General features: G+C 45.7%; 1 protein-coding gene across 1 annotated transcript in view; it reads right to left on the bottom strand.

Annotated features, from left to right (window-relative positions):
* Nucleotides 1-25212, bottom strand: part of LOC137422414 (teneurin-3) — a 419444-nt gene that overhangs the window by 83206 nt on the left and 311026 nt on the right. The window contains exons 17-20 of the mRNA XM_078772563.1: nt 24332-24593; nt 16625-16888; nt 16225-16372; nt 6181-6430 (exon numbers count right to left, since the gene is read on the bottom strand). Coding sequence (XP_078628689.1) covers nt 6181-6430; nt 16225-16372; nt 16625-16888; nt 24332-24593 — 924 coding nt within the window. The remainder of the gene's footprint in view (nt 1-6180; nt 6431-16224; nt 16373-16624; nt 16889-24331; nt 24594-25212) is intronic.

Genomic DNA, 25212 nt, shown 5'->3' with positions numbered 1-25212 from the left:
AAAGAGAAGAGAAGTGTATGATGAAAAGTATATGATGTTTGTTTGTGACAAAGAGAGGTTGAAGCTAGGCCCGGTAGCTATAGTTTGAGTGAGACAGAATGTAAGACCAGCGATCCTAACACGGAGAGTGTAAGATGGTTCCGGGCACCACGATAACGCTCCTGAGTCAGAACGGTAGTACTACCCTGGGCGGTTGCTGTCTCCAACCTACTACCTAAATATATATTTGTTCATCTACGCATCCCCTGTTTATAGATCCTTGTTAGCTCCTCCACCGGAGGTGGATGGAGGATATGTTTCCACCCCTGTTTGTCTAACAGCTCGAATGAAACCTTGTAGACAGGTTTGATTCGTGACCCAATGCACTGAGCACCTCCTCTAGTGCATTGCCTCATACAAAGCACACTGCTTTGTGGTAATAGGAAACGAGAAACAGGAAGTAGACGTTATCAGCAACCTGAAACGATGCAGGAAAAACGAACAGACTCGTTATACCGAGCTACGAGCCTCGACTATGTTCAAAAAACAAACTGAGTCAACTAAGTGTCCGAATAAACGATGTATGTGTAGTGAAATTATACTGAAGGTGAAGGTGAACCCGGGAGTGCTCGCTTATCCCACTAAAGGGGCGTCTATAAGACCGGGACGACCGCGACGCAAGGCCACTCATGCGACATTTACTGTGACAAATAGTCCTGTAGTCTTGAATGGTATGTACGCACCTATATGCTGGACTTGCTTGCTTTGCCTATTGTTATCGGTCTTTCCCATGTAATACCCCGATTCTGATGTCTATTGCATGAATGTATTTTACAGGATGTTACCACAGATCTAAATGATATTAAACCAACCTACGGGACAAGTCATGTGTGTGGATGATTTTCACGACATTTAATATCATTTAAGATCTACGAAATGGCGGGACACAAGATGATCGTTGTACCGATCCTCGACGCCGACTCACAAACCGAGGAGTCGGGGTCGGAGTTCACTCACTGGCTCAAAACGCTGGAGAACTATTTCGCAGCTCAGGAAACTGAGCCCACTGCCGGGGTGAAACTGTCCGTGTTACAGTCGAAGGTTAACCACCGCGTCTACAGGTGCATTCAACGATTTGCGACGTACGCTACTGCTCTGGCTGAGCTAAAGCGAATATACGTAAGGACACGGAACCCGGTTTACAACCGGCACCAGCTCTCTCAGCGGCGACAACAACCAACGGAGTCGATCGATCGCTACGCACAGGAGCTGCGACACATCCTTGCGGACGGCGCACAGGAGGTGCGGACTCACGAGCAAGTTCAGGATGACCTTCTCCGAGATTCTTTCGTCTCTGGGGTCAGCTCTGTGGGCTTGAGGCTCAGGCTCCTGGAGACCGCTGACCTGACGTTCACGGAGGCCCTACGGTTGGCTCACGTTTTTACGGATGCCCGTGAACAATCTACCGCTTATGACCACCCACGAGTCGTGGCGGGGACTTCTCAACTCGCGCGACCGACCGAGGATACGGGAGCGGACTCGACTACGGCCGAGTCCCTGGCTGCTCCTGAGGCGGACTCGGATTCCGGCCTGACTGCTGCTACCGCTGCCCGGCCATGGCCAGAACGGTACGCGAAGTGTTATTTTTGTGGCAACTGGCAGCATCCCAGGTTAGAGTGCCCGGCTCGGGAGGCAATATGCCATCTGTGCTCCACCAAGGGCCACTTCGCAAAGGTCTGCAAGAAGTCCGCGCGAGGCACGCGAGCCCGCGTGTCCTTGAATGGGCTTATCGATGAGCCAACGGACCGGGCACCGAGCGGAGTGCCCCACCCGGCCTTGATGAGCGTATCCCCTCCTCGTGGGCCCCTGGCTGCACACTCGTCCTTGGAGGGGGACATCGGGCCGCCCAAACAACTGGCGCGACCACGACCGGCCGCGGAGCGATCGGCCTTGGCTGGCGTCCGGACGCCCACCTCAAACAAGCAACAAGGTACTGCTTTGAAAACTCCTCTGGATTCGCAGCGAACGCTGCACGTGACTCGAGCGCCATCCGACGGCGGCTTTTACGAATTACACGCTATTGCTCCAGCTCATGAAACGGTGAATGATCCTCTACGCGTGACTCGAGTGCCCTCTGACGCGGCTCTTACAAATTACACGCACTTGCTCCAGCACGGCCAACAATGCGCTTGTCACGAGGGTCCTCCACAGGCTGCCCGAACGACTGTAAAACTGCAGCCGGTGTGGGAACGTCCTCTGACAGCGGCTTTTACGAATTACATGCTCCTGCTCCAGCGCGGCCAACTATGCCCTTGTTACGGGGGTCCTCCACGGACTGCCCGAACGACCGGCAAACTGCAGCCGGTGTGGGATCCACTTGCGAAGCGCGATCTTCTCGCCCGGACGGCACAATACCTGCCGGATCTTCCGGCCTTGCTCAGGCCATCATTCCGCTCAAGGTCGAGGACGTTTTTGCGCAAGCCTTAATCGACACGGGGTCTACGGATAGATTTATCGATCAACGACTAGTGCGTCAACATGGGTGGCCGGTTCTCGGGACTACACGACGGATCTTCATGGCCTCCCAAGGACTTCGGCTGAGCACAAAAGGGGAATGTCGATTGAAACTTGTGATAAAGGGACGCATGTTCCCAGACGTGCATCTCATGGTATTACCTGCGTTATGTGCTGACGTTCTGTTAGGACACGATTTCCTTAAGCGACATGGACGTTTGGAAATGGACTTCGGTGGGCCGGACACGCTTGCTGTGTGCGGACTCGCTAAGATGGACGTGGAGCCTCTCTCGCTGTTCCCCAACCTGACCACTGATTGTACTCCTGTAGCCATAAAATCGCGGCGCTACTCCCGCGCAGACGCGCAATTCATTGCGGAAGAAACGGCCCAGCTCTTAAAGGACGGTATTATAGAACCCAGTCGGTCGCCGTGGCGGGCCCAAGTCTTAGTGGTGCGAAGTGAGGCCCATCGCCGGCGCATGGTAATCGACTACTCACAGACGATTAATCGTTTTACACAGCTGGATGCCTACCCCTTACCAGGGATGGATGCACTGGTACGTCAGGTGGCTCTGTACTCCGTTTACAGCACTCTCGATCTGCGTAGTGCGTATCATCAGGTCCCCATCCCTAGGGCTGATCGCGTCTATACCGTCTTTGAATCGGGTCAACGGTTGTACCAGTTCACTCGACTCCCTTTTGGGGTAACAAACGGGGTCGCATGTTTTCAGAGGGCTATGGATGACCTCGTTACGAAGGAGAACTTGACGGATGTCTTTGTCTATCTGGACAATCTTACGGTTTGTGGGTATGACCAGGGCCATCACGACGCTAATCTGAAGCGCTTCCTCGAGGTCGCGCAGAAATATCGCCTAACCATGAATGAGGCTAAGTGTCGTTACTCTCTACGCACGATAGATCTTCTGGGGTACACTGTGACCCATGGCTCTGTTTCTCCGGATAAGGAGCGTCTGCGACCTTTGCTCGATATGGCTCCGCCTAGCGATCGGGCTTCGCTGAAACGCGCTCTTGGGCTGTTCGCCCACTATTCAAAGTGGGTGCAAAATTTCTCCATGAAGCTCCGCCCCCTTGTGGCCTGCGACACGTTCCCCATGGGCCCGGCCGCCATGGCGGCCTTTGGGGGCCTTAAGGCCGACATCGCTGGCGCCGCCGTAGTGACGATTGATGAGAGTGCATCTTTCGTCTTGGAAAGTGATGCCTCGGATCATGCGATAGCGGCGACTCTCTCCCAAGGGGGGCGCCCTGTGGCTTTCTTTTCGCGGACTCTCACCTCCGCTGAGCGGAGGCATTCGTCTGTCGAAAAGGAAGCGTACGCGATCGTCGAATCAATTCGGCGATGGCGACCGTACTTACTCGGGCGATGTTTCCAAATCGTCACGGACCAACAAAGCGTTGCGTTCATGTACGACACCTTACATGCTCAATGCATTAAGAATGAGAAAATCACTCGCTGGCGTATCGAACTCGCCGACTTCTGCTACACCATCAAATACCGCCCGGGGAAGGATAACCTGGTCGCCGACGCCTTATCGAGGCCGGCCACTTGCGCGGGGGTTGTAATTTTGGAGGGACTGCGCGCTTTGCACGGCACTATGTGTCATCCCGGGGTGGCGCGTTTCGCGCATTTTGTGCGCAGTGGTAATCTGCCGTACTCGATTGAGGACATCCGCCGGATCTGCCGTGACTGCACTATCTGTGCGGAACTCAAACCGCGTTTTTACAACCCTCCTATGGGGACGCTGGTTAGGGCTACTAGACCGTGGGAGAGATTGGCGATGTATTTCAAAGGGCCGCTGCCGGTGTCGAGTAACTCTCGTTAGCTGCTCACTATCGTTGATGAGTATTCGCGATTCCCCTTTGCTTATACGTGCGGGGATATGACGGCTGCCACGGTTATACGGTGCCTGCAAAATTTGTTTTCTATGTTTGGGTATCCAGCCTATGTGCATACCGATCGGGGTGCGGTGTTCCTGTCTCAGGAGGTGAGGGGATACTTGCTCCAAAATAATGTCGCTTCGAGTTACACCACCCCGTACCGGCCCCAGGCGAATGGGCAGATCGAACGCTTTAATGGGATTATATGGTGGGCCGTCATGCTAAGCCTCAGGACCCTCGGCCGGGGCCTCGATAAATGGGCGTGGTCGCTACCTGCGGCTCTAAACTCGATCCGGGCTCTCCTATGTACAGCCACCAACCAGACTCCTCACGAAAGACTGTTCCACCACCCTAGAAGCTCGGGTAGTATCCAATCTTTACCCAGCTGGCTCGCTGAGCCGGGGCCGGCCTATCTCAAACGAGCGGTTCGCACTAGCAAGTACGACCCCTTTGTTGATAAGGTGCGGGTACTCCAGGCTAATCCCGAGCATGCTCGTGTGATAACGGCAGATGGACGCGAGTCTACTGTCTCTGTACGCCATCTCGCCCCTTGTGGGGTCGACGACAGGGATATCGACGAACCAATCTACGAGTCTATGGACTCTACCGAAGCTTCCTCTATGGGACGACTGCCGACACTTTCGTCGTCGCCTACTCCCTTGCCTGATGGCTCTGGGGTGCCCCCTCCGACACCTAACTCCGACGGCTATTCCGACGCGGGGGACTCCGGGCTTGGGGACGCCGTACCCGGTAGTCTCCGGACACGAGCTGGCAGGGTAGTTCGCCGCCCCGACCGCTACGGGTGGACCGACTGACGTGGAATGACGTACCCCAATCGATTATTGCTGACGCATGCTTGCGACCTGCCTAGCGGCAGTATAGTTTTAACGGCGGGGTGAATGTAGTGAAATTATACTGAAGGTGAAGGTGAACCCGGGAGTGCTCGCTTATCCCACTAAAGGAGCGTCTATAAGACCCGGGACGACCGCGACGCAAGGCCACTCCTGCGACATTTACTGTGACAAATAGTCCTGTAGTCTTGAATGGTATGTACGCACCTATATGCTGGACTTGCTTGCTTTGCCTATTGTTATCGATCTTTCCCATGTAATACCCCGATTCTGATGTCTATTGCATGAATGTATTTTACAGGATGTTACCACAGATCTAAATGATATTAAACCAACCTACGGGACAAGTCGTGTGTGTGGATGATTTTCACGACAGTATGTTTGTTTAATTCAGTAACTGCATAATCTATAGATACTGAGCTATCAACGTATTATTCGTTCGTGTATCGTTTCATTCCGTTCACCGTGGATTGAAGAGTTTGGGTAACAAAGCCGTGCCTTCTCTTTCCTCTACTTCCCATCATGGTTGTTACAATTGCCGGATAAGGCAGGGTGAGGCTGACAATTAGGTCCTTCCTAAGATAGGCCAAATCCTGATTTTCCTACCTGATGCACAATATACGTTTTAGAGAATAGTACAGAATAATTATTGCAAACATTGCAGGAACTGCATGCAATCACTGATTTCGCCATCCCAAACACAAGTTGTTCACATTCGTTATCCCAAAAAATTGTCGGCGATTTATCGCCGCCACCCTCAGAAAATTCCAAATTCCTAAATTACTCATTGATATACAATATATTTATACCACCCCTATTCCCCTTCACTCCCAGCATCTCCATTTGCTCATATTAATAACATATAAATATAAGAGCTGGGTAAAAACCTCACTATATTACTCATTTATAACAATTGTTCATTTTTAAAGAAGAGCGATACCTCAACTCGTAGATGCTCGTGACATTTTTGGATGGAAAGATCCGCCGGACAAAGTTGAAATCTCCAACATATACGCTGCCGTCAGCCCCGCAAGCCAAGGCAACAGGAGCCAGTAGTTTGTTCCCTTCAGCGACGCCATTGCAGCTCGGGCAGGATATGCTGCGTCGGCGGCCATTGCCCATCACGCTGACAATCACAGGCGGCAGCTGAGATATGTACATGTTCTCTCCACTCCCCTTGTGGACCGTCCCTATACAGATGTACATTGCTTCAGTAAAATTAAATATATTTGCTGAACTTTTACATCAACATTTTTACAAATGTTTCCACATTTGTAGCGACATCTGTAAGTTCAATTGTGAGGGTGAACACGATAGTCATTTCTCACGTCTTGTAACTTTTTAAGTTATAGGTCTAAGTGATCTCCACGTTACATGTATGACGTCTCATTACTTATCGACATGTCTGGTAGATATCATGTTTCTCATGATCTCATGATGGCAAATGGTAAAGCATGTGGTGAGGTGGAAAGAACTGGGAAGTGGCCATGTGCTGTGTGCAGGAAGGGTGTCGGAGTGAACTCCATTCAATGTACAATGTGCACCGAGTGGGTTCATCAAAAATGTAGTGGTCTGAGAGGGTCATTAACCAGTGTGGCAGCTACATTAAAGTGTAAGGTGTGCACAGAGGGAGCTGCAGATGGAGGAAATGTTGAGTTGGACCTTGGAGACGGCGTGAAGCTGGAAGGTGTGAAAACATTTTGCTACCTCGGAGACATGCTGAATGGAGAAGGTGGATCAGACTCGGCAACGGTTGCTAGAGTGAGATGTGCATGGAAGAAGTTTCGGGAACTGAGTGGCATGCTGACGAGGAGGGGAGTGTCGTTGAAGCTGAAGGGTAAGGTGTATGCTGCATGTGTGAGAAGTGTTATGATTTATGGGAGCGAGACATGGGTAATGAACGTAGAGCAGCAACGAAGGCTGGAAATGCGAATGGTTCGGTGGATGTGCGGAGTATCGTTGAGAGAGAAGAAGATTACCGGATAAGGCAGGGATGGTGGGCAGGGATGGATAAGCCAATGCCAATGACCGGATAAGGCAATGATGAATTGGGAAAGATGATGGGAATAAAGCCTGTGATGGATGCTGTGAAGAGAAACAGGTTGAGATGGCTTGGTCATGTGTTGAGGAAGGATGAAAGTGACTGGTTGAGAAGAGTGATGGAAATGAATGTGGAAGGAAGTAGAGGACGGGGAAGACCGAGAAAGACTTGGCTAAAGATGGTCGAAGAAGAAATGCGGGCAAGGGGATTAATAAGGGGAGATGCAGAAAATAGGGCAAAATGGAGAAGATTGTCATGGGGCCCGCAAAGCTAACCCCCGCTCTAGCAAGGAAAATGGCCTTAAAATGCCTGTTGTTGTTGTTGTTGTTGTATATCATGTTTCTCACACTATTTGTTTGTTTGAAGAATTACAACAAGAGCGAAGTCGATGGCACAACATTGCAAATGCCCACACTTCCCACCTAAAGCAAAGTTGAAAAAATGTCAAAAAGTTCCGCTAGGAATGACCAAATATCAATGTTTGAGTTAAAATATTTTCCTCGATTTGACCCCTGTGACACCAAGTCCCCACACTTTGTGGCATGATTCAGGGTTCAAATCGAAAAATGTGTTACATATTTCATGTGTCCCCCAAATGTTGATTGCATTTACAAAGTTTCATTGAAAAATGTTGAAAAATTGGTGAAAAACCACGCGTTTCTCACCTGCTCGCACGTAGCCATCATGATGAGGTTAGAAAGAGACGACAAGTGATGGAAAGAGTTGTGGATGTGGTCAAACTCATTGGTAAGAGGGGACTGAGCTACAGAGGAAGTAATGAAGAAGCAGCATACACACTGACAATGAGGACATCGACCATGGTACATTTCTGGAAGTTGTAAAACTACTTCGGAAGTACGATTCCTGCACAGCCGATCATCTATCTCATGTTGTCCAGAACAGCAAGAAGCAACATGAGAAGGCAAAGAGTTCACGAGGTCGAGGCTCCTTGGTAACTTTGCTGTCTAAAACTACAGTGAATTATGTTATCACAGTTATCTGGGATAAGATACGTCAGTGGATTTCTGAAGAAGTAACAGACATGTTTGCTGTGGAAATTGATACCACTCAAGACATCTCAACACAAGACCAGTGCTCTGTTGTTCTTAGATATGTTGATAGCACTGGCACTATCCAAGAAAGATTAGTGAGTGTGGTGAAATGTGAGGAATCTACTGGTGAAGCTTTTGTGCAACTTGTTTCTGAAGTCTTGTTAGGACTGAATATTGACCTCAAGAACTGTGTTGGAAACTCAACTGATGGTGCAGCAAACATGCAGGGGTGCTACAAAGGCTTCAGTACTCTGCTATCAAAGGAAGCTCCAATGCAGATCCATGTTTAGTGCCACGTACATGTGTTAAATCTCGTTGTGACCAAAGCTACAAGTGTTGTGGTGAATAGCGCATCACTGTTCTCACTACTGAATGACATTGCAGTATTCTTTCGGGAATCTTATCAGCGAATGAACATCTGGAGTCGACACTCCACTACTGTGAAACGAATGGGAACTATCGGAGAAACTAGATGGTGGTCAAAGGATGCCGCCTTGAAGAAGGTTTTTGGTTCATTCAACAACCCAAATGGAGCGCTTTTCATGGAAGTTATCACCACTGTTAATGCCATACTAGTTGCTGACCAGATCCAAGCAGCTGTTAAGGCCACGCTGAAGGGACACATTGACAGTCTCCTGAAGTTTGAAACAATTCTGACTGCACAAGTATATCTGCAAGTATTCTCCTGCACTGCAGCATTCTCCAAGTATCTACAAACTGTGCAATTGGATCTGCTGACTGTGCACCGGATGGTGGATGAATTGCTAGAGAATATGCAGATGCTACGGTATGACTTCCAAGCTTGTCATGATGCAGCTGCAATGTTTGTTCAATGGGCTAATGACCAGCTGGATGAAATGGATGTAAATCTTGTTATGGAAGAGTCCCTTCCTATAAAACGGCAAAGACGACACAAACGCATTGATGGCGAACTGTTCATAGATGAGGCTACATCAGCTTCTGACCCAGTAAAGAAGTATCGCATTGAAGTGAACAACCGAATAGTGGACACTATTGTGAGCAGCATTGAGCAGCGGTTTGACAGATCAGCAACATCAACATTGTATGCTGATCTCTCACTTCTTCACCCAAGGAACTTTGATCAAGTGTCATCGGGACCTATGGAAGAGCTGCATAAACATTTGCTGAGATTTGATGATGGTGTCACTGCGGAACAACTACGAAAAGAACTGCGAAGCCTTGGAGAACAATGGTCAACACTGAAACAATCGGTAGCAGATGCTTATACAGTGCAGGAGGACAGTGAGTCTGAACAGGACAGGAAGACTCTGCCAAGTACATGTAAGTCATGTAAAGCCTGTCCTCTCTGCTGCTACAAGGTGCTCCTCAAGTTCAACCTCTTCACTGATGTCTACAAGAGCATTGGGCTTGTCTACAAGCTGCTGCTAACGCTGCCTGTGTCACAAGTGGCATGTGAACGGTCTTTCTCTGCTTTGAAGAGAATCAAAAGCCGTCTGCGAAGTACAATGACACAAGAACATCTTGATGTGTTCATGTTGATGTCTGTGGAAAAAGGGATCCTGGCCAAACTTGAAACTAAGGATATCATTGATGGTGTGGCTGCCAGAAGCAGCGAACTGCGCAGGCACCTACTCAGACACAAGAACATCTTGATGCGTTCATGTTGATGTCTGTGGAAAAAGGGATCCTGGCCAAACTTGAAACTAAGGATATCATTGATGGTGTGGCTGCCAGAAGCAGCGAACTGCGCAGGCACCTACTCTCTTACACATGACATGTGCTTGTGTTACTGAAAATAAATTTTATTTTTAGTAGATTTTATTTCGTTGTTTTTTTTTTCAAGCATTTTGTCTATTTTCTCAGATAAGCAACATATTAATGAATAATGGGCCGACCTAGGTGAAGGATGCCCGGGCTGGTTTTAAGACCCAGTCCGCTACTGGCAGGAAGCTACATTAAAGAAGACACCAAATTCCTGTTAAATTCATGGAGATGTAGAAGAATAATGCACAATTGCACATGCAATCCACAAAGAAACATTTTCAAGAAATAAAAATATAGGAAGAAGTTTTTCATCCAATGACGAGGTTAAAATAGCCACGTCAGTTACGTTGAGGAAGTTTGTGAAGGAGGTCTTCTACGTTAGGATTGAAACGTTGCTCGGTTGATCTCTGGATGAAGTCCGCCTTGAAGTAGAAGTTTATGTCGAATAACGTGACATGAATAAAGTTTGTCAATATTATATGTAGGTGGACTGACAGAGCGTTTGTGACGTCCCTCGTATGGATTTGTCAGGTAAGTTGACAAAAACATACACAGACTGTGATTTATGACTGATGTAAAAAATAGAATTTGTTTTCCCAAAATCACCCCATGAAAGGACAAATGAAATTATTTATTTATTTTTATATTTATAACATCTTTACAATCACAAGTAAATGAATGAAGACTTTTTTTTAGTACTTCTAAGATAGGATTGTGCTATAAACATGCCAGGTGGAAGGAGAACGATGTATTTGGGAACTTGGGCGGAAATCAATCGGATCAATTGTAATTCACCATCTTTGTTTTTTTTCATAAAACACACCTGAGCCAAAGGCTCTTCGCTCCGTGTGCACATCGTGTCCATACATCGATGACAGATCCTGCCTTTCATATCACATATTTATTCTGTGCTGATAAAATCATGAAGCTGTGTCAAAGACAGCCAGGAATCAGTTATTTTTACGAGTTGTGAGCCAATCACATCGGCATTAAATTCGGAACTAGAACAACACTCGGTGGAGAGCATACCTCCGCCAGGCTGAACAGTTTATGTTTTGCATCCCACTGATAGGCTGGCTCAGGATTCCGACCTGAACCAAAATCGAATCGGCTTCTTCTTATCACCAAACCAACTCGTCCACCTAGTTTAGTCATAACTTGTCTATAACTTTTTTAAATATCATGTTATATATATATATCGCTTTTCGCCCGATCTCTCAATGGTGAAGATTCGCTTAAAAATTAAATAATTCTCTTATCCGGATCCGGAACCAGAACTTCACCAAAATCGAATTATTTCATCCTCGTGACACACCCAACCTGTCCGCCAAGTTTCGTCCTAATCTGTTCATAACTTTTTGATAGCCTGCTCACAGACAGCCAAAACAGAGAGACAGTGGTGAAAACATAACCTCTGTCCACCTTCGGTTAGTCTGATCATGTATAGTTTTTTTTTTTTTTTTGTATACAAGATCGAGGCTCGTGTAAGAGCTAACAGTAATCACAAAAAGACAAAGTGACACATACAACATATGATAAAGGGAGCGGGAGACAAGATGGGGAGAGAGAGGGAAGCACACAATTACAACATTTTAGAGCAGGGACATCGGGAGATCTGTGGGAGGGAGAGGGCTTGGGGGGTGGAGGCAATGGGAAGGGGGGTGGTGGGTGGGAGAGGTATAAAACACACTGACACAGCTAGGACTTCCAGGAAAGAGGTCGAAATTAAAAAAAAGTGGATCTGGGGTGAATTAACGGGGGTAGAAAAGATCAAGGTTTTGGATGGGGGAAGATAAGAGATGGTGGTGAACAGCTGTTTTAAAGACCTGGAGGGAGGAGTGGGATTGAAGGGAGTGGGGGAGTTTGTTCCAGAGGCGGGAGAAAAGAGGAATGAAAGACGAATGAATGAAATGAAAGACGAATGACGAATGAAAGAAAATGAATGAAAGAGGTTAGTTTGCCATGAAGATCAACAACACCAACAATTGATAAAAAGATGTTTGAATGTCTACATCATGGCTCTCTGAGTCTTCCTCTCATGTTATCCTCTCTCCATCCTCTTCCCAACATTCTTGAGGGAATGTCTTCATCTGACAAATATCGGACTTCCTTTACACCCACCTAAAATTTTGTGAATATGAATTATGGATCTATGACCTCATTTATGTGAAATAAAGTTCAAAACATCAAAGGCTCAAAATCCATCACAACTTGCTATGAAGTCGCAATCGCTCCCTGGCTTTTAGACGACACACGCTCACCTTCCGTCACCCCTTATGAGAAATAACATCACAGTGGAGTGTACTCATGATGAGGCACAATGTCTTCACACCGTCTTTGCTTGGTCTATCCAATGCTCTGGAGAAACCTCTTTTATCTCTTCGTTGATGACTCCACATTACACTGAACAAGTTCCGCATTACACTGACACAGCGCATGAGCAGCAGTGGCTTCCCTCTCTGTTGACCCAGAAAGGAACAGATACTGGGCTGACACTTGGAACATGGCTTTTGGTCCAGGCAAATGTCGAATTATTACCCTCTCTGGAAGGATCGTCAAACAAACCCACCTATCTGACACCTTCTACCCTCCATCACCGCACTCTTAGATGAGCCGAGATTTTGTGTACAAAACCGCAGCCTCCACCGCCATTACCACTATCACTGGACTCGATTCGTTTTTATTCTACTGAATAAAGTTTTCTTTTTTATTATTATTTTTTCTTTTTTGTGTACGAAGTCGAGGCTCATGCAAGAGCGAACACATAAAACACAAAATAGATAAACGGACACATAAAACATACAATTAATAAATAAGCGGAGACAAGAGGGGGAGAGAGAGGGAAGCACACAAGCACAACAACAGTAGAGAACAAGGACATCGGGAGATCTGTGGAAGGGGGAAGGCTTGGGGGGGGGGGGGGGGGGGGAGGGAGGGGTACACGGTATAAAGCAAATGAACACTACTGGGAATTTCAGGAATTAAGTCAGGGATTGAAAGAGGTGGATCTGGGGTGTTTTAACGGGGGTAGAAAAGATCAAGGTTTTGGATGGGGGAAGATAAGAGATGGTGGTGAACAGCTGTTTTAAAGACCTGGAGGGTGGAGTGGGATTGAAGGGAGTGGGGGAGTTTGTTCCAGAGGCGGGAGAAAAGGGGAATGGAAGAGTGAAGGTGAGCAGAGAACCTAGATTTTGGCAGTTTAACCATCAGAGGGTTGCTGGCAGATCTTGTGCATCCTGTAGGAATATTTGGGGGACAGAGCACAGAGAGAGCTGGGGGAGCAAGGCCGGAGAGGAGTCGGTAGAAGACAGAAAGACCACAGAAGTTGAGGAGCTTTTGTCTTATCATCACCCAAGTTCTCAAACTTTGTTCACTTCAACTGGCACCTTTTCTGTCTGCAATCTTCTGCAGCTCCTTTACATTGGACCGCATCCCCCCCCCCCCCCCCCCCACCCTAGATATCACCCATCCATGGAAAGATTGTCAAGGCTGAATTCGCTAAACTTAGGCTGCTCAGCTTGCTTCCACTTGTACACAAGGATTTGGAAACCACAATATTAATTTCTGCTGAGATCAATTTGTTTCTCTTTTCAAACTGTGTGATCACCGATCAGACTGGCTCTGGCGTGCCGCTTATTAAGGAGCAAACAATTCATTACACGTGGAAATATGGCAGAATATTAAACCACTGTCCCATGTGTATCCCCTCCCTGTATCATGCAGTCACAGTCTTCCACCTCCAGTGCTTTAAGATGCCACCTGTTACCTAGCACCTCGTATCTTCTCCTATTCCTACTCACAATCTCGTTTTCTCTCACTAACCCTCCTTCCAAAATACAATTATATCTTTCAGACGCTGTTGGAATGTATGTCCAGTATCGCTCGCTTTGGTCCTGACCGTCTTGTTTATTACCTCCGCTACTGAAGGTGGACGCAGGTTATGTTTTCACCCCTGTCTGTCTGTGAGCAGGACATCTCAAAACGTTGTGCATGGATTCAGACAAAATTCGGTGGACAGGTTAAGTAATGGACCGGAAGAATTATTCGGAATTGCATGTCCTTGTAATCACCTAAAAGCCTATTTATGATAGAGATTTTAATATTAATGGCCTGCTTTGATAAAAGTATGAGAACAATGTTGAAAATCCAAAACATTATTAGAAGTAAAAGATGTCAATCAATACGGGACTTTCGAAATGACGTCATCTGCCGCAGAATACTTGGTATAATGTGTGTGTTGTTACGGATTCGTCACTTCCGTTGTGGTGGTTTGCATCCACTGTAAATATTTCTGATTCCATGTATTATTGTTGTTGTCATTTAAAGGGAATAGATATTTCTATTTTCAAAAGTTAAAAGTTAATGTCAAAAGAAACAGGAAACCGGATCGGGAACCGGACTACGAAGAGGAAGAAGAGGAAAAGAGGGCGGAGCGAGTGAAGTCGGAGAAGAAGCTAGTCGCTTCAAGGTCTGGGGCGAACGTTGTCGAATGAAAGTCGCTCGTGAACTTTGGGAGTTCCTGGGAAAGGAATTCCTGCGACAGAGTTGTTATCGCTGTGACTGATCAGCCTGCGTGTCAGGTTTGGCGTTGGATTCCGAGGAATCATCGTCGTGTCGTTTCGACCCGAGTACGGGCCGTCGGCCATTTTGACTCGCGGGCTTCGCGCGTCGAGCAAACTTTCCTTGCTTCGCGTCAGCCGTTTTCACCATTCAGACGTCTATCTGGGATGTGGGTGTGTAACGCGGATTTTGAAGGCAAACCTGAGGTTCGCCGATTTGGAGCTGTAAAACCATCATACCAGAGGGTGTGATTTCCCAGTCGCCTTGAGTGCGCCTTTTCGCAGCGTCTGGCCGCGTGACCATTTTCGCCGCTTTTGCCGCGTGCGCCTTTGTGCAGTTTTGGCGGCGTGACTGGGCCTGTCACCTGAACGGGATTCGGGTTTCGATTCAGCATCGTTCTGACGATCGCTGGAGGGGATCAACTCTGAGCTCGAAGACGGGAATATAGAGACATTGGGGAATGTTCTTTTTTCACTCACTTGGAGCACAGTGAGTTACTTTATACTAGCTGATGGTACCATCATAAGATATACATGGATTGTAGTTTTGATTGCTATTATTGTTGTACTGTTATTCTTGTGCGATTTTTAGTTCAATATTTGTTTGTTGGTAACAATTGGTGTGGTTTCACCATCGATTTTTGACACAGAATAACATTTTTCTGCCATGACTCCTCTCGGGGCTCGGAGGTACACCGTGACCAGGGGGTCGGGGAAGAGCACGTAAGTGTGACATATGGATCCGTTACCTAAAATGGTTCCCAAAGCTTCTAAAAGAAGCCAAAAATATTTGGGGAAGTACCTGTGAGAAAGGGTTGTGTCTCGACACAACAAAAGACTTGGGAAACTTTCTAAGCTAGCCAAACAGGAAGCGGCTTGTACTGCAAACCCTCAACCAGGTGGGTTGGTGCAAGGCTCCAATGGACGGGCGTGTGTTACACAAACCCTCGACTGTTCGCTACCAGCGAATGGACTGTGGATCTGGATTAGGTGCTTCTAAACACTGACGGGAAGGTGAATGCACAGGGTAAGTTTAAAATGATGATATTCACCATGAATCATGTTGGGAGTGGCGGAGTGGAGGTGAGCGGGGTATCTGTAATAAATATGTAGTTTCTTTGGTTCTGCGACCACAACAGAAATTACACTAGATTTTTGCATCTATTACTAATAGTTTAAGCGTGTGTGTGTGTGTGTGTGTGTGTGTGTGTGTGTGTGTGTGTGTGTGTGTGTGTGTGTAATATACGCGGCCAACACAGTTTGTACTAACAGGAAATGGTGCGAACCTGACACCTCTCAATCAGGATATTTCTAATCTGATTTACATTCAGGAACAGAACAATTGTGTTCAACCATTTTGAAATTGCCACTCTTTTGTCTAAACGATGAAAGTTATGTTAAAAAGACGATTTGAATCACAGATTCACGCTAGTATTGGCAGATTAAAAGTGCCCGGCAAGCAGAACCGAGTCACTGTAAACGCACACACAGTGATGTGATGTGATGCAGGCAGAACAATTTCACAGGATAAAGAAAATGTCATGTGATGCTCGATCGTCTCAATATGAAAAGTTTTTAGTGCTTACCACTGCCTGTGTCCAACACGTGATGCTCGTTCAAACTCCATCCTCCCAGGCTGGCACCATCAGGCTGACGGCCCAGTAGCGTGGCTATTCGTCGCTCCCACAGCACCATGTCCGGGCATGATTCGTACTCGTATCCTACGGATATCAACTGCGGCACAAATCACAGACATGACTTAGCTCATCAAAATACACTCCCACGAGTCTGATTTTAACGTTATAAATCACCCAAATAACCTTCTCTCACTCAAAGAGCCAATACATTACATATGAGAAAAGGTAAACAGGTGAATATATGAGGGAAAGACCAGGACAAATGGTAAAATAACAAATTTTTGACCAATTCACTTTTTAATTATTCTTTTACCCAAAAATATACCACACAGACTACAATGGCACCTACAGCTTGAGAAAGGCCAAAGACGGGCTGTCCATATGCATTGGTCTTGTTCCAACAAAATGTGTGATGTAGGTCGGGAGCAGCTGGGAACGAGGCCCGATTCACCTGGCCTTCCACAGCTACCACCAGGTGGACCTTGAGGAGATTGAATGGGACGGAGGATGGGGTCAGCGCCATGTGGAGGAGGGCACCGTAGCCTGGGGCGTGGCTACTCACGTACCTGAGCCACGTGTCAGAGCCAGGGAGGGCAATGGCAGCATGGACTGCCTGTTGAAAGACAATACAATCAGGAAACACATCGAGGAAACTTGAATCGATGTCGACGTCACAGCATTTAAAAGGACACACTGGGATGGAGTGGATAAACACAACTTGAATTGTCCTGTACGGAAACGGAAGTTACTCGTGTAAACAAGTAATAAATAGGATTTTGTGGATTTGTGGATTTGTGTGGGAGATAAAGCCCTTGCCATCATTGGCCTCCAGCACAAATCCTGCACTGTGCAGTGCGATAGGTGGGGTCGTTACTTATTGGGACAGGCAAGGTGGGAGACGGAATGGGGGCGGTGGGGGCATGTATAGCTATTTATAATGCAGCATAGCAGCTTTACCTTCCTGTTTTGCAAGTTGTAGAAAGCATCACGTGTTTTTTTTAAAGAAAACTTGGATGGCACAGCAGTCTCTGATACGTACACGTGTTTATGTGAACATTGAAATGACTGGACTTGTGGGTCGGGGCAGCTATTGGAGCTAGGCCCATTTAATTACATCCGCCATGTTGGCCCAATTGTAGAATTTCTGCCCAACCGTTTAGGAGGAGATAGCGTGATGGTCAGACAGAGCGGAATTTCTGCCCAACCGTTTAGGAGGAGATAGCGTGATGGTCAGACAGACGGACGGAGCCAATTACAATATCCCCCTGGTTTTTTTTTTCAAAACGTGCGGGGCTAATAATGGCGTCTAACGGATATGGTAGGAAGCTACATTAAATAAGACACCAAATTCCTGTTAAATTCATGGAGATATTACACCATTACACCAAGCCTGGTGTTGGCTTAGCGGTTAGGGTGCCGGCTTGGGATCCGAGGATCCTGGGTTCAAATCCCAGTCGATAGCAGAATTGACGCCAGGGGGTTCGACTCAGCCTGTCATCCTTCCGAGGTCAGCAAATTGAGTACCGGGTCACTGGTAATTCCCTGTGTGCCTGAAAAAGGCCAACCCCTGCTCTGCGGGGGGAAATGGCCTCAAAGGTGGTTATACTACGCCTCCGAATGTGGATGGACGTTGTTTTCACCCCTGTGTTTGTCTATTTGTCTGTCTCTGAACAAGATATGTCAAAAAGTTGTTGACAGATTCGGACAAAATTTGGCAGAGAGGTAGTGTATTTGACAAGGATAAAATGATTAGATTTTGGTGAAGATCTGGAATCGGACCCGGATACTAAAATTTTAAAGTGATTCTTCACCATTGGGCGATCGGGCCAAAAACGATACAAAGCAGGATATCTCTAAATGTTGTGGACGGATTTGGTTGAAACTTGGTGGACTGGTTGTGTGTTTGACAAGGACTATTCGATTCTATTTTGGTGAAGATCTGAATATGGATTCGGATATGAGAATTATTTAATTTTAAAGAGATTCTTCACCATTGGGCGATCGGGCCAAAAACGATACAAAGCAGGATATCTCTAAATGTTGTGGATGGATTTGGTCGAAACTTGGTGGACCGGTTGTGTGTTTGACAAGGACTATTCGATTCTATTTTGGTGAAGATCTGAATATGGATTCGGATATGAGAATTATTTGATTTTTAAGAGATTCTTCACCATTGGGCGATCGGGCCAAAAACGATACAAAGCAGGATATCTCTAAATGTTGTGGACGGAGTTGGAAGAAACTTGGTAGACCGGTTGTGTGTTTGACAAGGACTATTCGATTCTGTCTTGGTGAAGATTTGAATATGGATTCGGATATGAGAATTATTTAATTTTTAAGAGATTCTTCACCATTGGGCGATCGGGCCATAAACGATACAAAGCAGGATATCTCTAAATGTTGTGGACGGATTTGGTCGAAACTTGGTGGACCGGTTGTGTGTTTGACAAGGACTATTCGATTCTATTTTGGTGAAGATCTGAATATGGATTCGGATATGAGAATTATTTAATTTTTAAGAGATTCTTCACCATTGGGCGATCGGGCCAAAAACGATACAAAGCAGGATATCTCTAAATGTTGTGGACGGATTTGGAAGAAACTTGGTGGACCGGTTGTGTGTTTGACAAGGACTATTCGATTCTATGTTGGTGAAGATCTGAATATGGATTCGGATATGAGAATTATTTAATTTTTAAGAGATACTTCACCATTGGGCGATCGGGCCAAAAACGATACAAAGCAGGATATCTCTAAATGTTGTGGACGGATTTGGAAGAAACTTGGTGGACCGGTTGTGTGTTTGACAAGGACTATTCGATTCTATTTTGGTGAAGATCTGAATATGGATTCGGATATGAGAATTATTTAATTTTTAAGAGATTCTTCACCATTGGGCGATCGGGCCAAAAACGATACAAAGCAGGATATCTCTAAATGTTGTGGACGGATTTGGTCGAAACTTGGTGGACCGGTTGTGTGTTTGACAAGGGCTATTCGCTTCTATTTTGGTGAAGATTTGAATATGGATTCGGATATGAGAATTATTTAATTTTTAAGAGATTCTTCACCATTGAGAGATCGGGCGAAAAGCGATGTATGAGTATAACATATTTACACAGTTTAGGTATTAACTGTGTAACTATATATGACTAAACTGGGGGGGATGAGTTTGTTATGTGACAAGAACAAGCCAATTATTAGATTTTGGTTCAGGTCCGAATCCAGATTCGGCCTATCACTGGGATACAAAATGTATGCGTGCTACCGAGTTCTGTTCTACTTTATTTTGCATTTTTCCAACTACAGTGTATCCTATTGGATATTTTCAACGACGTTATATTCCATGATGGAAATCTTGTATCGCGATAATCCAAAAATATAGCCCGGAGTGTTCCTTCAAACGAAGTGTCACGTGCATGAGTAAATCTGAATGAAATGCAGGAAGTCACATGCACGTTGAGGAAATTACCATAGCTAGTGGGCAATGTTGAGACACTTAATCCACTGGAAATCAGATCTTGTGTCATAAAGTTTCCAGCAGTTGGTAATCAGAAAAGATGGATCAAACTTGTTTGTGCCAAATAATGCCTCCAAGGGCCTCCTCGTTATGCAAAGACTTATCGCGAAGGTGCTCATCAAGCATAGTCATGGCAGGATGTCGAAAAATGTGCTTAGAAAAGCTACCTGCTGGCATTTCACGATAAATAGTGGAAGACAACATTCGCAACATAAGTGGGTGGTGCCTGATTCAGAAAAAAATGTCTGCTAAGCTCAATTTTGAACTGTTGACCCCCAAAATATCCCCCCCTCTCCCCCCCCACAATAAATGTCGGCCAATAAATGTAAATTAATGTCGTCAGATATTAACTAAATATTACCTGGAATGGGGAAGGTTATCACAAAGGACCTTTTAAAAACGATGGAGACATACTAATTAACTAGTTAATTAATTATTTTATTTTTTGACGTAGACCGAGTGAAATGTCTGGATGTAAACTCAGTACTCACTGTATACATGATCTATTGCTCGTAGTGGAGCTGCCACACACACACACACACACACCCATGGATATACAGATGAACATATGCAACGCAACACGAGAATGTTAGACGAGACAAACAGAACCGCTGAGTTTGGGAAAAGTGACGTCACCACCTGGGGCACTTTGGGTACCAGCGACGTCACAACAATGGCACCGTCTTTGTCACCACACTCAGCGGGGCATTTCCTAAGGAGAAATTCCTTCCTCCCCATGGGTGCCAACCTATGGGGATTGTCCATGCTCTTGACCTTTCAAATGGTGAACTTCAGGGAAGGAAAGATGATCAGCACGCGCCATTTGTGGTACGACTCGAACAGGGTTTGAACCGCCGACATCCCAGACTCGGTGCGGACGCTCTAACAATTAGACCATCCAAATCTGGTCGATCAAATATAAATCACAACCTCAGACAATGTACTGTATATTACACCAACCGAAAGTCAAAAATGTCTCAATTACTCATGGTCAGTGTCAATTTAGAGTTTTTTCTCCAACGGAGTTTTTCTCCTGGGAGGCTTAAATATGTTTACCAAGCGTGAATTGCTCTTTAAGACTCTCCTGTCTGTTTCACCCGGGCAGTAATTCTTATTCCCAACAGAAGCAACCATGGAAGCATTGAAAAACTTGGAGAAGCAAGCCAGTATCACTAGAAATGTGGATTATATGCCAGACTACAGATAGAGACACCAGCAAGTTTATCAAGAGACAGGCCTGGTGTTGCCTTAACGGTCAAGGTGGCTGGCTTAAGGTCTCAGGGTCTTGAGTTCAAGCCCCTGTTGTTCCGTTAAACACACCAGTTGCGTTGACTCAGCCTGTCATCCTTCCAAGAACAAAGCTAAAGATGCTTCCCAAGCTGCTGTATCACAATGGTAGCTATAATATCCTGCCGAGTATGGTGTATATGCCAGAGATAAACGAAGTGTGCGACCGGTATCGTGGTATTGCAGAAGAAAGGAATGTGAAAATCCCATTATCATTCATCAGAGGAAAGGTAACCTTCAATGACGAGTTAGCATCACCGACAGTGGAGTTTTACAGGATTATTTTTCTCCACGATCCTCCTCCATCAGATCAACGGAAGGTCCTCGTTCTGGACAAATTCAGCAACAAACCCGTGTGAGTGATGAAACAGATAAAAGACTGAGGCAATACGCTCACCTAACCCTAACCCTAACCCTAAGCCTAACAACCCTAACCATAACCCTAACAACTCGATGAAACATTTAAAAGACGAAGGCAATACGCTCATCTAACCCTAAGCCTAACAACCCTAACCCTAACCCTAACCCTAACCCTAAGCCTAACAACCCTAACCCTAACCCAAACACCCCTAACCCTAACCCTAACAACCCTAACCCTAACACCCCTAACCCTAACCCTAACAACCCTAACCCTAACCCAAACACCCCTAACCCTAACCCTAACAACCCTAACCCTAACACCCCTAACCCTAACCCTAACCCTAACAACCCTAACCCTAGAAAATGAATTTCTTTCCATGGTTCATGTAGTTCTAAAGCTTAAGGTAGAAGATGTAGATGTCGGTGAACAAGCAGTGAGATTCTGTACCTGACAGGTCTGTACATATTACCTTAAAGTCAGATGTTCCCGAAAGCTGGGTCTGCCAAAAAGCTACGGACACGTCATGAAATGTGACGTTACTGCGGTGTCACACACCTTCGCATTGTAGTCTGGGTCAGATTTTCCAACTTTCTTTCTGAACTGGTTTTTGTGAACTCTCATCAGCTTTTTGTGGTTATTCGAGGTAGAATACATCATTCCATGTACAGTACTTTGAGGCAAGAAAATTGCTACTATCAGACGCAAAACACCACCAAGAGAAATTTACGAGGACCGCTCATGAAAACCATTTACTGTATTATTTTCCCATGATCCTTTGCTCAGATGATTATGTGAGGAGCCTCAGAATGACTCCAGCATAACTAAAAACTAAAGTGTCAGAAATGTTTAGCTCTTATTATTTCTTCAGTTTTTGAGTTATGGTGGAAAGTTCACGATGGGGGTCATTTTTCCCCAATCCCAGACAGAAGTGGTTCAGTTGGAATTGTAAAACTGAAAATTGAGCTTGGCAGACAACCTTTCTGGAAAAAGACTACAAAACTATAATAGAAACGTTATTTGATGACTCATTAGAAACGACTGTGAGCACGATATCGCCAAAGGTTGTGGACGGATTCGGACGAAACCTGGTGGACAGGTTGGGTGTGTGATGAGGAAAAATTGGTTCAATTTTTGTACAGATCCAAATCCGGATCTGGATATTAGAAATTTATAATTTTCCAAGTGATTCTTCACCATTGAGAGATGGGGGGAAAAGACACAATATCACCATGGGGGCACGGTATCTCAAAAGGTTGTAGACGGATTCGGACGAAACTTGGTGGACCGGTTGGGTGTGTGATGAGGAAGAATTGGTTCAATTTTTGTACAGATCCAAATCCGTATCCGGACATTCGAAATTTTTAATTTTCCAAATGATTCTTCAACATTGAGAGATGGGGGCAAAGACACAATATCACCATGGGGGCACGGTATCTCAAAAGGTTGTGGACGGATTCGGACGAAGCTTGGTGGACAGGTTGGGTGTGTGATGAGGAAGAATTGGTTCAATTTTGATTTTGGTTCAGATCCAAATCCGGATCTGGATATTAGAAATTTATAATTTTCCAAGTGATTCTTCACCATTGAGAGACACAAGAGGCACGATATTGAGAGCAAAGACACAATATCACCATGGGGGCACGGTATCTCAAAAGATTGTAGACGGATTCGGACGAAACCTGGTGGACCGGTTGGGTGTGTGATGAGGAAGAATTGGTTTAATTTTGGTTCAGATCGAAATCCGGATCTGGATATTAGAAATTTATAATTTTCCAAGTGATTCTTCACCATTGAGAGACACAAGAGGCACGATATTGAGAGCAAAGACACAATATCACCATGGGGGCACGGTATCTCAAAAGGTTGTGGACGGATTCGGACGAAGCTTGGTGGACAGGTTGGGTGTGTGATGAGGAAGAATTGGTTCAATTTTGGTTCAGATCGAAATCCGGATCTGGATATTAGAAATTTATAATTTTCCAAGTGATTCTTCACCATTGAGAGACACAAGAGGCACGATATTGAGAGCAAAGACACAATATCACCATGGGGGCACGGTATCTCAAAAGGTTGTGGACGGATTCGGACGAAGCTTGGTGGACAGGTTGGGTGTGTGATGAGGAAGAATTGGTTTAATTTTGGTTCAGATCCAAATCCGGATCTGGATATTAGAAATTTATAATTTTCCAAGTGATTCTTCACCATTGAGAGACACAAGAGGCACGATATTGAGAGCAAAGACACAACATCACCATGGGGGCACGGTATCTCAAAAAGTTGTGGACGACTTATGACAAAACTAGGTGGACGAGTTGGTTAGGTGACGATAACAAGCCGATAAGATTTTGGTTCAGATCCGGATCCGGCCTATCGGTGGGATTCAAAACGCAAACCGTTCAACCTGGCGGAGGTTTGCTCTCCAGCGAGTGTTGTTCTAGTTTGTCATTATGCATTGCCTCGGTTTGTTATAACTGAGTGAGTATATCCTCAAATCCCAGCGCTGATCTGGCATTTATACTTTTCATTTACTCAATTCGCACTCGAAGATTATATTTTTGGAGCCTTGACGATCTAAAACGATAAGTTCTAATGAGAGAAGGCAGTAGCATATTATCGAGGACAATGTATTGGTGGAGTAATAAAGGGAAGGGTGGAAACCTTCCTTGCGACTGATGATTAAAGTCACAGGACGTTACCTGCCATTCTATTCATCAAAGGCATGATGTATATTATTGTCTGATTGCAATGTACTTTGTGTTCAGCGATGTATGCAGAAAAGTACATGGCTTGTTTGCAAGATTATAGAGAAGTGTTTCTGTACGCTACAAAACCAAACAAGGCAGTGAACACACATCACAAATGTGGGTAATCAAAGAATATTTGAGTACCTGTATCTCGGGAATAATCGGGAAACTGCCTGCAGACAAGCCTTCCAGTGTTGACAGGGAAGAGGGTAGGAGGACAGGCATCGGGCGGGGGAAACCACTTAAGTCGCAGCTTGGAATCTCATTCTCTTCTCGCCGCAATACTACCGTGTCCATGACAACGAACTGATTCCATGGCAACCAGAGAGAGCGAAGCTGGTTTGGAAATGGCGCACGTTGGAACAGCAGTCTCAGGGCAATGCCACCATTGGCAAGTACATCAAACCTATGGAACATTTGAAGAAGGAAAGGACACAAGAATATTACAAAGGAACAACGTCACGGTTATACATCCGGGTTCCGTGACCATTGTAAAGGTGGACAGCCGAGTGGGCTGAAATGTCTGCAGGGGATAAAAATCTATGCTTTCTACATTATTACAAGCAAAGTTAATTTCATCCACTCTGTCCTAATATCTTTGGTTTCATTCATATTCTACCTCATTTGTGGATTCTACACATTGTACAAAAGAAAAAGATAACACGTAGAGTTGTGCAGAGGCCAATTCACTGAGCAGACAGCTCTTCCTGCCAGCTGGTGGTTCTTGTTTTGATTATTTATAAAGAGCAGAAATCAACAAGAATGACCTTGACCGCACTGTGGTCACTAGCTGCGCCAAAATCTGCTATCGGGCTGATTGGGAAACACGCATTTAATGCGCTATTAAAAAATTAACTCCACAACTTTCATCCATGGCAGCCTCCACCACAGTTACATCAGAACGAGCCGATTAGTCACACGGTCACGGAGTGTTTAACCCCAATATGGGGCCGTTCAAAAATTATGTAACTATTTTTATTCGACATTGATTAGCTTTTTCACGGTCCCTCATCGTGAGTGACACT

This window comes from Myxine glutinosa, chromosome 2, assembly GCF_964187855.1.
Source record: "Myxine glutinosa chromosome 2, kmMyxGlut1.1, whole genome shotgun sequence".
Lineage (NCBI taxonomy): Eukaryota > Metazoa > Chordata > Myxini > Myxiniformes > Myxinidae > Myxine > Myxine glutinosa.
The sequence above is the reverse complement of the archived record's forward strand: the minus strand, read 5'-3'. Positions and strand labels throughout refer to the sequence as shown.